The sequence below is a fragment of the Solea solea genome, chromosome 17, assembly GCF_958295425.1.
Source record: "Solea solea chromosome 17, fSolSol10.1, whole genome shotgun sequence".
NCBI lineage: Eukaryota > Metazoa > Chordata > Actinopteri > Pleuronectiformes > Soleidae > Solea > Solea solea.
The window spans coordinates 18,889,442-18,906,294 of NC_081150.1; the positions used below are offsets into that span (position 1 = coordinate 18,889,442).

At 38.5% G+C, this 16,853-nt stretch overlaps 1 protein-coding gene across 1 annotated transcript in view; it reads left to right on the forward strand.

The window, feature by feature from the left end:
- The window catches only part of man1a1 (mannosidase, alpha, class 1A, member 1), a 136,534-nt gene extending 121,877 nt beyond the window's left edge, over positions 1-14,657 (forward strand). The window contains exons 8-12 of the mRNA XM_058613170.1: positions 1,580-1,695; positions 3,521-3,740; positions 5,233-5,405; positions 5,790-5,905; positions 9,444-14,657. Coding sequence (XP_058469153.1) covers positions 1,580-1,695; positions 3,521-3,740; positions 5,233-5,405; positions 5,790-5,905; positions 9,444-9,570 — 752 coding nt within the window. The 3' untranslated portion in view covers positions 9,571-14,657. The remainder of the gene's footprint in view (positions 1-1,579; positions 1,696-3,520; positions 3,741-5,232; positions 5,406-5,789; positions 5,906-9,443) is intronic.
- Positions 14,658-16,853: the final 2,196 nt, after the last annotated feature.

The window sequence follows — 16,853 nt, forward strand, 5'->3', positions numbered from 1 at the left end:
GTCGGCGTTTATGTGACACTTAACCACAGCCGCCGCCCGCGTTTTCATCCACGTAATCTATGCAAATGATGACATGCGGCGTTGAATAGAAAACGACAAGTTTCAACAACAGAAGAGAGAGTAAAACAAAAATCTTCTCAAACACACACACACACACACACACACACACGGTGCTTTTATGTTTGTCTTAGCCAGAGAGTTTTTTTTTCATCTTGAAAGAAATTATGCAATAGCGAGGGGAATGCAAGTGCTGAATAAATGATGTCCTCGGGATGTTTTCAGCCCGATGTTGTCTGAAAAATATCTTTCAACCGCAGCTGCTCCGCAAAGCTTTGCTCTATATCTGCCATGTAAGACCCGGGATTATGTTGTAATTAAAGGTGCCGTGTCACTGACTGGGAAAAACCGCACAACGAATGTATGTGTGGATGTGTTCATACCAAGTTTACATTCAGGCTAATAAATGAATAGGTTGTTATTATAAAGGTGCACTTTATAAATCTTTAATAAGACACCCCAGAACGTGTTTTGATTAAAAAGACAACAGTGATTTGCCAAATAATGAGCCTATACAAGCCTCAGTGATTGGTCATCACCAATTCCGTTGCTATTCTGTACAGGCTGCAACGGTTATTCCATTATTAATCAATTTACTAAGTTCAATTTTTTTTCAGCTTCGTAAATATTTTCTGGTTTCTTTGCTCGTGTAACAAAGAAATCCTTACAATTGAAAGTAAATTGTAGACATTTGAGAACATCAACAATTCCAGGTTTGGTAAACACATTTTCTGGCAACAGAAGTACTCTTTTGCAGCTCTTAAACGGCAACTTTCACGTGCTGTGGTCCCCACTAAAGCGAGTGTGTGTCCAGCTCCTCGTGCAGTCGACAGAGAACACGATGCTGCCGCGTTGTTCCTTGATTTTAAACCTAACTGTAACTGATTTTTAATCAGTCAGTAACACATTTTGTTATGGGGAAAAAGGTCAGAGGAGATATTTTCATTGCTTTTACACGCACTTTAAAATATCTGTACAGATAAAAGTATCATTGACACTTTGCCGTCATGTTTGTGTTGCATAATGTGAGTGGCGTTTCATCCTCTGCTGTCTTCATCCTCTCTCTCTCTCTCTCTCTCTCTCTCTCTCTCTCTCCCTCTCTCCCTCTCTCTCTCTCTCTGCACGTCTGCTGCTCTCGTTCCTGGCCCGATCTCGAACCTCCCCGCACTCTTATCGGCTCTCGACCCAATCTGTCGCCGCCACCGCCGCCGCTCGTCCTCCTCCTCTTTCACTTCACAGGATGATTGCGGCTGACATTTAATCTCTGCACTCCACAAACAGGGCCGGACTCTGTTAATGACACATGCATATGGATGAGCCTGTAGGACAAACACACATCAGCGGGACGGATGGACGCACAATAACACATACACACACTTTTATTTCACAGTAAATTATCAGCTGTGTGTGCGTTTTCTTTATGGTTTTTTTTTTTCTTTATTATACTTAACGCTGTGAGAACAGTGCAGCAACGCGTGTGTGTGTGTGTGTTATAATCTGTATGTTAATCTGTGTGTCACAGATCACGTGTCCGTCGGGGGCCTGGGTGACAGTTTCTATGAGTATCTGCTCAAGGCCTGGCTCATGTCTGACAAGACGGACGAGGAAGGAAAGAAGATGTACTATGACGCTCTGCAGGTGACACACACACACACACACACACACACACACCATGAGAGGCTGGGATTCAGTCACAGATTTCACAAACGAGCAGTTGCACAGTTTCACAAGCCAAAAATAAAATAATCTTCAGGTGTTTAAAGGCTTAACCCTAACCCTTAACCGTCAGAACTAACCTTAACCCTTAACATAAACCTTATTCTAACCCTAACCCCTAAAATAGTCTGAGGGCAGATTAATTCAACAGACGTGTGTGGGGGTTTTTGTGAAACTTGAGTTATATTAACACAATTAATCAGATTATTCTGATTAATTGTTGTTATTTCAGTCCAGAAATCAGTTGCTGATCGATATTAAAGCTGAAATTGACTCAGACTTGACTTTATGAAGCTAAAACTATAATTGTGACAAAGAAATGTCCCCACCAATGTTTGGTGTTTTTGTTTCGACCACCAGGAGGACCGCTGCAGACGCTTATAAATGTTTCTGTTTGTAATGCGACCTCACTCAGCTACAGCTACAAACGCAGACGTCTGTCGTTCTGTTGCTTCTTAAGTCAAGAGAATCACGAAAGAGGAAGAAAGGGGAAATGATAATAAGGGAGAAAATGTAGAAAAACAGAAAGGGAAAGTCGAGAAGAATGACGGGGAAATGAAAGTTGTAGAAAATGAAAATCAAGAAGAAAACGGTACCAGAGGAAAAAGAGAAGAAAGAAAACAAAGTAGGAAATGAAGTAAAATTGGAGGAAAACACATGAGAAAGAAAATGGTAAAGGAAGTTGTAAATGAAAATCGAGAAGAAACTGTGGAGGGCGAGGAAAATAAAGTAGAAAAAGGAGAGGCGAGAATTTAAAATAATAAGAAGAAAATGAAAAACAACAAGAAGCTCGAGGACAATTTTATTTACAAAGGTTTTTCAGGGAAGTCTAAAAAAGAAAAACACTACAAAACCCAGTGAGACGGGAAATTCAGGCTCAAAACAAAGAAGAACACAAACAATTTTATGTTTCGTAATAAAAAGCTTTTTCTGAAGTTTTATGAGTCATTGATTGACTTCATCTGTTAGGAAACCCCGGTTTGTGTCCACTTCCTGTTTGCACTTGTGTATTAAAACAGATGTAGAATGACTGCTGAAGATTAAAAAATAATCCAATTCAATTTTATTCATAAAGCACAGTGAACCAAAGTGAAGTGTTGTACAGATGATAATATACGTTGAAAACTACTCAAATAAATGAAACGACGTAAAAATGTGGGAATAAACCTCAATAAAAACACATCAAATCAATTTAAATAACCTGAAAACATGTTTGTTTGTTTTTAAATAGAATCATTTTATTGACAAGCATTATGGCAAAAGGTAGTGAAGTTTGTGGCTCTTATTTTGAAAGCCAGTTTGAAAGGAAGTGGTGCTCATGGAAGAATCCTCCAAAAAGTCTCTTTAGTTTTTAGCTGCACAGTAAAGGTGCACGAAGACGGCTCGCTTACACTATTAAAATGAAAGATAACATTAAAAAAAAAAAAAGTATTTTATTTTGTAGGAATAACAACGTGATATAACGTGATTTTATTTAAAATCCCCTGAAAGAGTTTTCCTGTGACTGTTCCTCTCACCAGATCTGCAAATATTCTGTATAACGGTGATAAAAACATTAACATAAAATTCTTTATCCATAATTCCTCCTACTCTTCAAGGACCATGAAGTGTTTGTGCAGCAGCAGATTGGTTAAAAAGAAAAGAAAAGAAAACAGTCGTGTGTTAAAGGAACAGTTTCACCTAAAAACAGATATTGAAATTGACCTGAAGTCTAACACACTGTGACCCTCGCCTTGTTTTCCCCCAGGCGATAGAAACCAACCTGATGAGGAAGTCGAGCGGCGGCCTGACCTACATCGCCGAGTGGAAGGGCGGTCTGCTGGAGCACAAGATGGGTCACCTGACCTGCTTCGCCGGCGGCATGATCGCTCTGGGCGCCGACGGAGCGCCCAACGACAAGACGGGCCACCAGATGGAGCAGGCGGCCGAGATCGCGCGCACCTGTCACGAGTCTTACGTCAGGACTGGTCAGTACTGTCTTTATATCTCAGGGAACCCCTAACCCTTACCTTAACCTTAACCCTCTAAAACCTCAGCCTCAAAATGTCCCTTTTTTGCTTATTTTAAGCATAAAAAGGCCAGAAAATTCAATTTTTCCAGAATAACTTTCAACATCTGGCAGTTATTTACTATGTTACTGAATGTTAAAATGAAGAAACACAGTACAAAACATTTAAAATAACTTCATTTGTTTGTCTCAGTGTCCAAAAACATTCAGTTTTTCCCACTGATTCGCCGGCTTCCTGCAACAGCACGAGTGAAATTACCAGAATAACCACACGTAGGCGCTGACGTGCAAATCCACAGCTTTCAGAAACCGTCGCGTAATTACGGTTTATAATAAAGTGTCGTCTGCGATACGCTCGCTGTTAAAGGGTTATAACCATCACAACTCAGTGCCTTAACTTAACACTTAACTTAAACCTAACCCTAACCCTAAAACTTGGTCTTAACCCTTAAAAAACAAAAGTGCCCTTTGAAGTGGTGGGACCCAGACAAGATGTCCCACAAAGAGGTTTTTAAGTTTCTTTGGACCTCATAAAGATGATTCTTTCAACAAACTTTACTTACAAAAATAATCAGATTATTAAAAAAATATTCTGTCATTTCTGGTCAATTAATTTGTTATTTCAGTTCAGATGTTTAAAAAAAAAAAAAAGGATAAAACGATATTAAAGTTTCATTGTGTAAGAAATAAGACTTCTCTGTTCACGCCTCCCTTTCCCAAGTGCGATAGGGAACTACAGTGGCCTTCAGCAAGGATGTCGTTCTCCTTCATATTAAACTTAGTTCTGGATGGTTTGTACATCTGGGCTTCCGTAGACATGTGGCAGCAATAGATGGCAGCCTCCTTTTGCCTAAAATACGTATAAAAGGTTAATTTTTACACATTTTAAAGCACATTTACTCTTATTCAAGCATGCGTATTTGATAGTTTATTCAAATTTCTGCCTCTAAACTCTCCTTTTAAAAGAAGAAACATGGTCCTTTATATCTGTACTACATAAATGAATGTCTGCATCTACACTTTAATAGAGATATCATGTTGATAATGTTAGATATTATGTTAACATTAGATATTTGTATGTTTTTAGTCAGATTAAATTATATTCAGTCGTGTTGTGAGTTTGTTTTAAATGCAGCGCTGCACCCTTTTAAATCATTCAAAGTTATTAAATAAGTGTATTTTACTGTTCTTTTAGATTAGATTGTAACACTGCTAAATGTGCTGCAGCCTGTTTTACCCATATTTTTAATTTCAATGATGTTTTTCTCGTTAAATGAAGGTTGTAATAATAATAACGGACAAATGCTAGCTCACTTATTCACTATGTTATGTTTCCTTTAAATTGAAGCTGTAACATCTCTGTTACACCTTTAAATTCCCAGTGTTTGGACGTTTATCCTCCCTCTCTCTCCCTCTCTCTCTCCCTCTCTCTCTCCCTCTGGTGTGTGTAGCTCTGAAACTGGGTCCAGAGGCGTTCCGCTTCGACGGCGGGGTCGAGGCCATCGCCACTCGCCAGAACGAGAAGTACTTCATCCTGCGTCCCGAGGTCATCGAGACGTACATGTACATGTGGAGATTCACCCATGACCCCAAGTACAGGGAGTGGGGCTGGGAGGCTGTGCAGGTAAACAAGAAATATCTGTCAGAGAGGAAAAGAGATGTGAAATATTATCTTCTGATTCTCTATTATGTTTTTTTATTACATTTTTAACATTGTAGTACGCGACCTTGATTTCAAGGTCAGATTAACAGATTAACTTTTGTTTGGAGCCGTAACTTCTCAGACGTTGAACTTCATTTACACAGGTTTTTTATATTCTGTAGTCTGTTTATATTCTGAAGTCACGTTAAATCACGCGGGTTTCTGTGAGAGTTTCCCAAATCCTTGGAAATCGTTTGATTAAACGCCTAGAAACAAAATCTTAATGCCTTTGACGATTGCTCATCAAAAACATGCTTAGAGTACGTAAATAAAGTAAAAACATTAAAGAAACGTCTTGTCGCTCAGGCCCTGGAGCAGCACTGCAGAGTGGGAGGCGGCTACAGCGGCGTGCGGGACGTTTACGGCTCGACCCCCAACCACGACGACGTGCAGCAGAGCTTCTACTTGGCCGAGACGCTCAAGTAAGTCGCGGCACACGCAGACCTGATGATTGTGCTGTTGTCACACACACACACACACACACACACACACACACACACATATATTAAATATGGTGTTTTCAGTGGTTCAGTGGAGGCTCCAGAGAGTGGTGGAGGTCACCGTCAAGGTTCTGTCACTTCATTCAAACACTGGTTCTTTATTGAGTGTTTCTCTGCGACACGCGGCGCCAGATGTGAAGACTGAAGAAATATAAGGATTTATTTTTAACGTGTGAATGGGTGAAAAAACTGTAGTGTAAATACAGACCATAATACCAACTCTTCCTCTTCTTCTGATTTTATTTGGGAGTAACAAAGAAGGAGGAAATGTGGTGGAGTAAAAGTAAAAGCTTGCCAGAAATATCAATAACTAAGTAAAGTACATATATGTGAGTTTATATAGCTTAGAGTTTAAGTGAGTGAGTGAGTGAGTGAGTTGTCTTTCAACTGGAAGGTTGTGGGTTCAATTCCTGGCTGTGCTAGTCTATATGTGTGTCCTCGAGCAAAGACACTTAAGCCCACGTTGCAGCGTGTGAATGGGTGAATTAACAAAGATAGTCAGAGGAAATGTAGTGGGGTCAAAATTGGCAGTAAAGTACAGTAACAGAGTATTTGTACTGAGTATAAATTCACAAAAACACGAGAAAATGACAACGCGCACACACGTGAAGAGAAGTCAACAGGGAACGTTCGGTCGATCATCGACTCATCACAGCAAATTCAGATTAATCCAACAACAACAGCTGCAGACAGGAAGACATAACGTCCTCGGTGGAGATGATAATCCACGTTAGGCTGCGAGGATTCACAGTGTGTCCAATTATTTCAAAAAGACAATGTTTGTTTTCAACAGCAGCTTAACTCCACAGACTTTATTAACTGTGTCTCCTGGACATTTTAAGAGGAAGATTCTCCCACTGTTCACCTTCAGTGGTTCCTTCTTTTCAGACATAATATGAGAATTATGAAACTGTGTGTTTTTTTTGCAGGAGAGATTCACTCTGAATGTACTCTTTATTTCCACTGAAGACCTCTTATCATGAATGTATTTATACACTCAATTCTTTTATGCGGCTTGATAAAAGAATCTCTTGTTTCCTCACTCAGCGTTCGTCTTGTGTTTTTGCTTAACTGCCCTCTGGTGCATTTCTGTGTGTGTGTGTGTGTTTTGGGTGTGAGTGTGTCGCCACAAATGTCTCGTTGCATGTGTTCTCAGTCACTCAGTGTGGTTGGTGTCTAGCAGCAAACAGGGTTTTCCCCCTCACATGGTTCTCCATCTGTGTTCAGGCCTGTTTCAAGCAGCACTAACAACAGTTTAACGAGTGTGTGTGTGTGTGTGTGTGTGCGAGTGTGTGTGCGAGTGTGTCTCTACACATGACCTACGATCACCTCATCTGTTTACTTTGGTTTATTGTTAGATTTTACTATATGGTAAAAATACATGATTTCTAGCACATGGTGGTGTTAGCGCTGTTAGCAGTTGCAGTGTTGTTAGTGTTGGTGTTGTTAGGTGCATTACCAGTGGTGGTGTTGATAGTATTGTTAGCGGTGTTAGCGGTGGTGGTGGTGGTTGTAGTGTCAGTGGTGTTAGCGCTGTTAGCAGTGTTGGTGGTGTTCCCAGTGGTGCGGTTAGTGTTGTTAGCGGTGTTAGCAGTTACAGTGGGGTTAGTGTTGTTAGCGGTGGTGTTCGTGTTGGGGTTGTTAGCTGCATTAGCAGTGGTAGAGGTGATAGTATTGTTAGTGGTCTTAGCATTGGAGTTAGTATTATTATTTTTAGCGGTTTTAGCAGTGATGGACGTGATAGTTTTGTTAGTGATGTTATCATTGGCGTTAGTGTTGGTATTGTTAGCTGCATTAGCGGTGATGGAGGTGATAGTATTGTTAGTGGTGTTATCATTGGTGCTGTTAGTTGTGGTGGTATTGTTAATGTTGGTTTTAGCTGTATTAGCAGCAGTAGAGGTGATTGTATTGTTAGTGGTCTTAGCATTGCTGTTAGTGTTGGTATTGTTAGCTGCATTAGCAGTGGTGGGGGTGATAGTGTTGTTAGCGGGGTTAGCACTTTCAGTAGTGTTATTGTTGTTAGCTGGGTTAGCAGTGGTGGAGGAATTGTAAAATGTTAACATAAAAAAAAAAACACCTTTTGTTTGATAGAGGCAGCACCTGTTCATGAGTCACATGACAAGAAAGAAAAACTAATAGTATGTCCACAAACCAAAAAAAACACTCAAACCATTTAGTAAATTATCAGAATAGTTGATGATTCATTTGGAAGTCGATTCATAATGAATTAACTTTTTTAACCTGAAACATTTACGTCATTGATTTTGGCAGAAGTGGATCCTCCTTAATGATTGGTAATTATAATTGTTTTTCATTAATATGATTTCATGTAGTTTTGACACAAATACTTCATCTACATCAAATAAACCTGTTTCATACACAACGTGAACCTGAGCGACAGTGTTAGCGTAGCTGACGTAGCAGCAGCGGCGGCAGCAGAGAAAAACCTCCGAGCTCGCCCCCTCCCTCCCAGGTTTTATCGCCATGTCCGTTGCGTCCATCAGAACTCTTTACGACGTCCTCCTGCCTCTTTCATCTCCCTCCTCTTCCTCATCTGCACCACGCAGCTGTTTACAGGAAGTCAAGGTTAGGCTAACACCGGCTGATGGAGGTGAGCCGCCATCAAATCCTGCCTTTTTTATGTAGGCTGTAAATTTTATCACGCAGCGTCCCGTCTCTCTGATTAACACACACACATTCACTCAGATGAAATGTCTGCGTCACTTTACGGATCAATATGTGTTGACCTGCATATCACAAAGTCAAGGGTTTTTAAAGGTTTGCTTCAAATAATTAGAGGGGAGAAAAATGAGAAAGTGCCCAGTTAGCATCGTCTTACATTAAAAGTAAAGCAGATTTATTCAGTCAGGGCTGTCGGACTCAATTACAGAGAGGCTGGAATTACAAAAAAACAAGTCCAAGTTTGGGGCCGGACAGATTCAGAACAAAGACAGATTATAGATTAAATAAAGGAGCTTTATTAGTGAACGCAAAGGAGAAAATAAAAGTGATTTTCCATTGAAATCAGCAGAAGACTGAGGTCATTTCCACCTGTCTCATCTGATCTATCTTAATTTGCCGTATTCCTCGACATATAAAGCTGAAAGAGAGGGAATTTTACTGCTCAAACATCTTTAGTTATGAAGCAGTTTGAGGTTTCTTGGCTCTGCTGGTGTACACACACAAACACTCCCTCAGTCAGGTCTGACAGAGGCTGTTATTGGATCAGAATTTGCTCCTCAGAAGCTTCCTAGATGTTCTCTTTCCTTCTGGAGCTGAGATGTGAATACATCATCTCATCGTGAAACTGCAGTCATGTCAACAATGTCTAGTTTATTTTCAAGCTTTGTTGATGTCAAAAAAGGTCCAGGAGTTACAGTAATGAGACGTACGCGTGCCGTGGCTAACGGAAGGTTTAGTTCACGTTGATTAAATAAAGTTTTCCTCTCCTCTCCCGCAGGTATCTGTACCTGCTCTTCTCCGACGACGACCACCTACCGTTCGACCACTGGGTCTTCAACACCGAGGCTCACCCTCTGCCCGTCATCAGGAAAGACAAAACAGACCGACCCAACGAGGTGGAGTAGAGGACCAATCCAGCGCTGACGTCCAAAAAAACGTGAAAAAACAAAACAAAACAAACAAAGTGCGAGAACCTCTGATCCTGTGAACCTGAGCCTCCAGTCCAGTCCAGTCTGTCTGAAGAAGGTTTCCAAGCCTTTTCAAGTCCCTGACGGCGACACAGGGGATTTAATTTTTTTTTGAAACGGGATCAAGACTGAATTCAACCCTTGCTGGAGCTGAATTCTCGCTGTGGAGTTTTGTTGTTGTTGTTGTTGTTTTTAATTTTTTGGGTTTTTTTTGTTGTTGTTTTTTAAACGTTCAGCTGTAGTTGAGTCCAGACGCTGATGATGATGATGTGGACCAACATTTTTTTTTTTACTGCCAGGTCATGTGATAAGTAGTCAACAGGAGAAGAAGAAAGTGAAAATGAGTTTAAAGTGATTCTTCACAAGTTCCTGCTGGGATTTATCGCGTTTCCTGCTCCGTCACGGGGACATAATCTGACCAGTTGTTGATTGGTTATCGTGTTTGTTTGTTTTTTAAGTAGCTGCAGCTCTGTTTGGGAGAAAGACCTGAACCAGACATCTGCCTAATGTGGATTCTGTGGACTTCGAAACCCTGAAAGATTCCGTTTCTCCTCTGAGGGATCACAAGGTCGACTTGGAGAGCTCAAGGTTGTTTCCAAACGCTTTTTCGTGCATTGTCTTTTTCTGTCTGGCTGCTGCTGCTGCTGCTGCTGCTGCTGCTGCTGCTGCTGCTGCTGCTGCTGCTGCTGCTGCTGCTGCTGCACAGTTTTCCACGTCTGGACAGGAACTGGGTTTCTCTGTTGCGCCGAACTGAACTCCTGACGTTCTCGGAGGAAAAAGACGCGGCGGCAGCTCGGCTTCTTCCTGACTTCCTGTGAGTTTGGTGCGAGTGGGAACCGACTACTCCACCAGCCCCGTGCCCGACAGCGAGTCCACTTTCCCGGGAACGTTTACACAAAGCTGCTGCTTCTTCTTCTTCTTCTGCTACATCTCGTCTGTATCTTCATTTGGTTACTTAGGCTGTGGATTTATTTTTTTCTTCTCTCACATTCGCGTCAGGTGAGGTTTGACTGATACCAGGTTTTACAGAGAGCCGAGACGAGAGTCCGCGGAAGACGACCAGGAGAAGTTGGAAGCTCCAGGAAAACTGTAGGAAGATGACGTGGTTTTTAAGTTTGAGGAAACTCTTTTGAAATGGTACATTTTCAACTAAAAGTCTCCTTTTATGAAAGTGTTTTTTGCCGCGATTGTCTCTCGTGACGTCGTTCTCGGAAACCCTTGCGTCGGTCGCTCGGTTCCTGGTTGCCCAGCGATGTCTCGCTTTCTTCTTCCCGTCTCCCTCCTCCAGTCGCGTGGCGTTGCGCGGGCGAGCTGCCCGCTCATCGTCTCTCCTCCGTGAGGAGACGCAAAAAATACCTTTTCCCCCCCGCGACATTTCACCGTCACACAAAGCCATAACTGACTCAGTAACACAGCTTTACCATTCCGGCGCTGACACCTTACATTTTACCACTTTTTTGGGGGCGGGGGAAGGGGGCGTGACTATGTTGACGAGAGCTGTGTCGCGTGTTCATTTGGGTTTTTTGACGCTAACGAATGCTCACACACACACACACACACAGAACTGTAGCCAGATTAAATCCAGTTTAGTCTTCAGTCTTAGTGCCTTTCAAACAGGAGATACACACACACACACACACACACACACACACACAGAGAGAGTTTAAAAACAGATTTGTAGCTTTAAGTCAAGTTTCCCAGGATTATACCAAAATGAGACAGATTAATAAATAAAAGAGTGCCCTTTTTGCCCCAAGTGATATTCGGCGTAACTTTGTAGCACAAGTGTTGGTTTTTCTTTTTTTTTTTGGTGATAAGTGGGAAATTTAAACTAAAACATGTCATGGTGGAAACTCCCAGTCTCCAGGTTAGATAACTGCTGACATCTAGTGGGGAGAGTTTGTAATTACAGTACACACATAAGCCACACATGGACCTGTCAAATGAAGATTTGTATTCATATAGGAGTGAGTTTATTAATCGCAAACCTGATTTAGCTTCAGCGTCGATATGCTCATGAGAGAAAGAGGAAAAATCCAAAAACCAGAATCTTTAAAGTCTTTTTGCCAAAGTATGATATAATTTATCCTCAACATGTAGACATCGTAGAGTTGAGACTAAAAAAAGTGAAGGAGGCTGTGTTTGGCTAAAATATGTCAAAGATTAAGAGATTATTTGTGTTTTTTAACTTAAAGTGTTGGTGCGACTGGTTTTTAAGATATTTACAGTAACAAAGAGCCACTACACGGAAAAATCCCCCAAGCTTTTACTCCGTCTCACCAATAAAACAACACATTTTTATTGATAATGAACAGATTTTTTTTTTTACTTTACACATTTAAATCATCTCTGACGTATTCAGCACAGAAAACATAGCGTTATTTGTGTCGTCTTGTGTAAAAATATCAGTATTTGTGCTGCCAACATGTACGAGAGTTTAAAACCCAAGTCCCGACACAAATTCTGCTAAAATACCCTCATTTTATTTATTCAATTTTTCCTCTTCAAATATAAAGAAAACAAAAATATTCAGTCATGTAAACGCTCACACAGAGATTGATCTGATTTAAGCTGAGGTTTTAATCGTTTTTCTATAACGTTAGGGTTGATTTGTTTTGTGTTAATTTATTGTGTTGTCTGTTGTGTGAACACCAGGTGTCGCTGTGGGTGTTAAGTATCAGGAAAAAAGCTTCACAACGTAAATAAAAACAATCTGCCAAAAAATATTAACGTAAACCAACCATTTGAAAAAAAAAGCTGTGACCAACACATAGAAACATATGTTTCAGGAGGATCTCGAAGCTGATCGGCTTCCCATGATATTTTTGTCGCACAATTTTTTTTTTTGCCCTAGCGGCTGAAGCTAATTCGCCAATTTAGCATCTTTGCGTGATTTGCGTCAATCGCTCACATCAGGTGAAGCAAATAGCGCAAATGACGTGAAGTGAGTAACGTGAAAACGCAACATTTGGGTCGTTTGCTTCGGTTCGTAATCTCATCGTGCGGAAGAATTTGCGTAAAATTGATTGAAAATGATTAACACACTAACAAATATCGCATTCAGTAAATGGAAATACAGTTTTTTTCCACGTCGCTAAAACGCTTTTATCAGCTGACGTATATCAGTCGAGCGACATTTTATTCATAACGTAAAGTTGTTTTAAAACGCGAGGGTGAAGTCAGATTTTCAGAGAGTGTGTTGTCGCAGAACAGGAACTTTTTTTAAATGAATGTACGATCTAATGTGAAGTGAGGAATATTTTTATCTTTTTGATTCATTAATTTTGCTTTAATTGTTTTTCTTTGATCTTGTAAAGCACAAAACTTAGAAAGCAGAACAGGGAGAAAAGTTTGTCATTAGCGGCGTCAAGTGAGCGCTGACGACGTGTGTTGTTGTTCTTCTTTGATTTATGCGGGGTTTTTATGTATGTTTGTTTGTTTATGATGCAATAACCGGACATTATTGCAGGAATATTAATCCATATCATTCACATCTTAGACGGATTTCTCTTCAGTTATTATTTATTGTTCTCGGGAACTCAAAACAAAAGAAATTAAATCATAAAACCAAGTGGATTTAAAGTGTTTATTCGTTCAGTTTAGTGTTAAAATGCTGAAGCTGCTGATTCAGAACGAAACAACACACAGTTGCTGAAATCTTTAATTTTATTTACCTGATTTAAAAATACACCTTTTCTTATCTTTTATTTTTTGCAATTTTTGCCCAAAGTAAATTGAGTGACATTTCCAAAAAGTTTAACATCAGCGTTAACGACCAATCTAGTTTTATTGAGATTAGATATCTGATTTTTTTCTGAACTAAAAACTGAAGAAAACTTCAAAGAAATGCTAATAAATGTCTTAAAGAACCAGGATGTAAGGAGTAGTGACACCTAGTGGTGAGGCTGCAGATTGCAACAAACGTAAAAGACGTAAAAAAAATATATATATTTAATTTCAGCAAAGTTTTACGCACTGCACTTTTAAACTGTCAATCATCGGGTCAGAAAAGTAGTTTAGTAACTTTCTGGGAGTCAATTAAACAATTGTTCTTGAAATATTAAATTTGAGTATGGTTTATGTTTAAATTGCAGTGCGTGGATTTAAAAAAATATGTTTTACTTTATTTTATTTTATTTCACTTTAATTTTACTTCAGAATCAGCCCTTTATGTTTTTAAATTGCTGTCATATTTATATTTGTTTGGAAAACGTTGGTTGCAGGGTGCAACTTCACCCCTAGAGGGCACTAACTCCTACACACTGGTCCTTTAAACTCTGGATAATAAAATGATGAATGACGGAGTTTTTTTTTTTTTTAATTAAAGCCTAATATATGACGTCTGCATTTGATCGGTCAATCTTCGCGACCTGTGAAGTTCTACGTTTTGTGGGGGTTTTTTTGGCAGTGATTTTAAATTTACCGCGACACAAATACAAATACAAATAGTTTTTCGTAGGTCCGTTAACGTCAAAGTGTGCGCAGACTGTGCGTTTTGGAGACACACAAACATGAGTCAGCGTTTTTCTGGTGTTTTTAGATTTAAAGGGCAGATTGCCTTTTTTTGGATTGTTGGGTTGACGATCTGTTTTCATTCCAATGCTTTTCAATTGGTGAATATTAAAGGGAAATGCCACCCATTTTAGGAATTCACTATGTAACCTTTATTCTTAAAATGTTTGTCATTTCCCTTTAAAGGGTTTTAAACGTGTGAAATCAACCTCACAATAATGTACAAAATATTGCTGATAATCATTCCACTGCACATCGTTTACTTTGCGTTTGTTTGCAATATTTTAGTTTGTGGGGGGGAAATAGTTTTATTGTGTTAAAATTATGACAACGATTATTATTATTATTATTATTGAAAAAATGTAAATATTCCGCTCTGTAAGTGAGCTGTTCTACATTTATATAAAAATCTTCTGAGCTTATGGATTAAAATGATATTAATAAACAGCAGACTTTTTAATAAACTATATTTGTTACACTTCTATTGTGAATAAAACAAATCTTTTAATACGTTTTGGATTCAGTGTCGTTTTTTTTTATTTCTTTGTTGAACTAAAGTGTTGATGTTTATCTGGTTAGGGTCAAATGTGAATGTTTGGACACAAAAAAATCACTTTAATCTCAGAATGATGACTTTGATTAAAGTCTGAATTTTCTGGTTTTTTATCAAATTGTCCTGGGTGTGGCCAACGAGCCAAAGGGGGCGGGGAAACAGCTGGTGTGACTAAAGACGTGTTTTCATAATAAATATCCAGAAAAATAGTCACGTGACCAGTTTCACTTCAACTGCAGAAAACAAAGTGTGAAAGGATCAGTGTGAGGACACTGCCCTCTGGTGGTAAGAGTAAGTCCTTGTCTCACAGCTCTGTCGTCACCATCTGAAAGAAACTTTTTTACAGCTTGTTTTCATCAATAAAATCTGTTTTAGATATTTTCTTTTTATCCAAATCTGTGAAATATTTATATGAACTCCTTTTTAGAAAAAAAATGAACTCATAAAAATGAAGAAAACCCCAAATCATGAATGAAAAGGAACAGAAAACAGAATATTCCAATATAATCTGCCCTTTTTCACATGTCATTAATTAACAAAAACACAAATATAATGAAGTTTAATTTAAAAAGGCAGTTACTGTTTGTCCCTCTGTCAGGGAGTTGCAGGTGTTATTGTAAATAAATGACTTAATACATTTTATTTATTTGTTTTCTTGAAGTAAGAAACAGTTTAAAAGTCTCATTATTCTATATAATCTTCACATAATCTCAGCCATTGCTCTAACAGGCTTCATCATCACAGGTGCGTAAATCAGATTAGGAACAGGTGAAGACGTAACGACAGCAGCTGTTTTGAATAAACATTTGTTTTAAAATCAACGACAAAAGAAGAAGAAAAAAGAGGAACAAACGTCAGCTTCACTTCAGAGGTGAGACAAAAAACAAACTGTCAGGGCTTTTTAACCAAATATAAACATAAAAACTCAAATATACATCAAAAATGTTCGATTTTAAGTTCAGTTTATTTAATGTTTAACCTTTAAAAATACATTTCTTCTTCATTTTAGTGACACAAAGTAAATTTTAAGAATTTAAAAGCTCTGTTTCCACTTGAAAATATTTCAATTTTTACTCAAAATTAAAGTTTAATAAGTCCTAAAGTTGAAAACGTTCAAAAGTTAAAGTCAGTAATGGTGAATTTTTAAACTGAGGTTTTTTCTTTTTTTTTATTCGGATTAAAATTAAATTTATTCGCATTCAATTTGTCAGTTTATTCTATTGATGAATTACAATAAAAACAAAAAATGCAACACAACAAAAAACACACAATTTAGTTATAAAAAAATAAAGATAAAAGAAAGACATGAAAACTTGCAATTAAATCTGCAGAAAATATAAAGAGTGTAGAATATTTTAGTATTATTCCACTCTTCTGAGGACACGACATTAACTTAAATGTTTTCACTTACCTTAACCACAACCACTTAATGTCTAACCTTACCCTAACCCTTAACCTAACCACAGTTCAAATTGTGTTCAATTCAAAGTACAAACACTTTTAATGTGTCATAATATTATAAAACTGTTTATGATCTATTTACTTAGTTTTGTCTCGTTTTGAAGTCTTAAGAAAAAAAAAATACAATTCTCAAATGATGATAAAATAAATCAATTTATCTGCACAATCTGTAAATCTGTTGTCAGTAAACTGGATTATTTAACTTTAAATAAATAAAATAATTTAACTTTATTTCATGATTGTTCATGATGCAGGTTGATGTTTGTACCTGTGAGAACCAGCAGAGGGCAGCAGAGACTCACATGAGAGCTTTTCTGTCTTCAGCTGTTTTTTTCTTTTTTAAGAAAAGACATTTTCACTTTTTTAATATTTAATGATTTAATTTTCTTTCCATGTTCAGTTTAAGTTTACAAACATTTCCCATCAGCCTCTGTTTTTAACTTTCATGTCGGTCTCTTCAGCCTCCGGCACAAAAAGCTCTTTAGCTTCTTCTTCACGTCAAAAAAACCCCTGATGTTTCTAAATAAACAGAGAAAAATCCACACAATCTGGTTATTTTAACCACAGACGTCCAGAGACAAGAAGAAGAAGAAGAAGAAGAAGAAGAAGAAGAAGAAGAAGAAGAAGAAGAAGAAGAAGAAGAAGAAGAAGAAGAAGAAGAAGAAGAAGAAGAAGAAGAAGAAGAAGAAGAAGA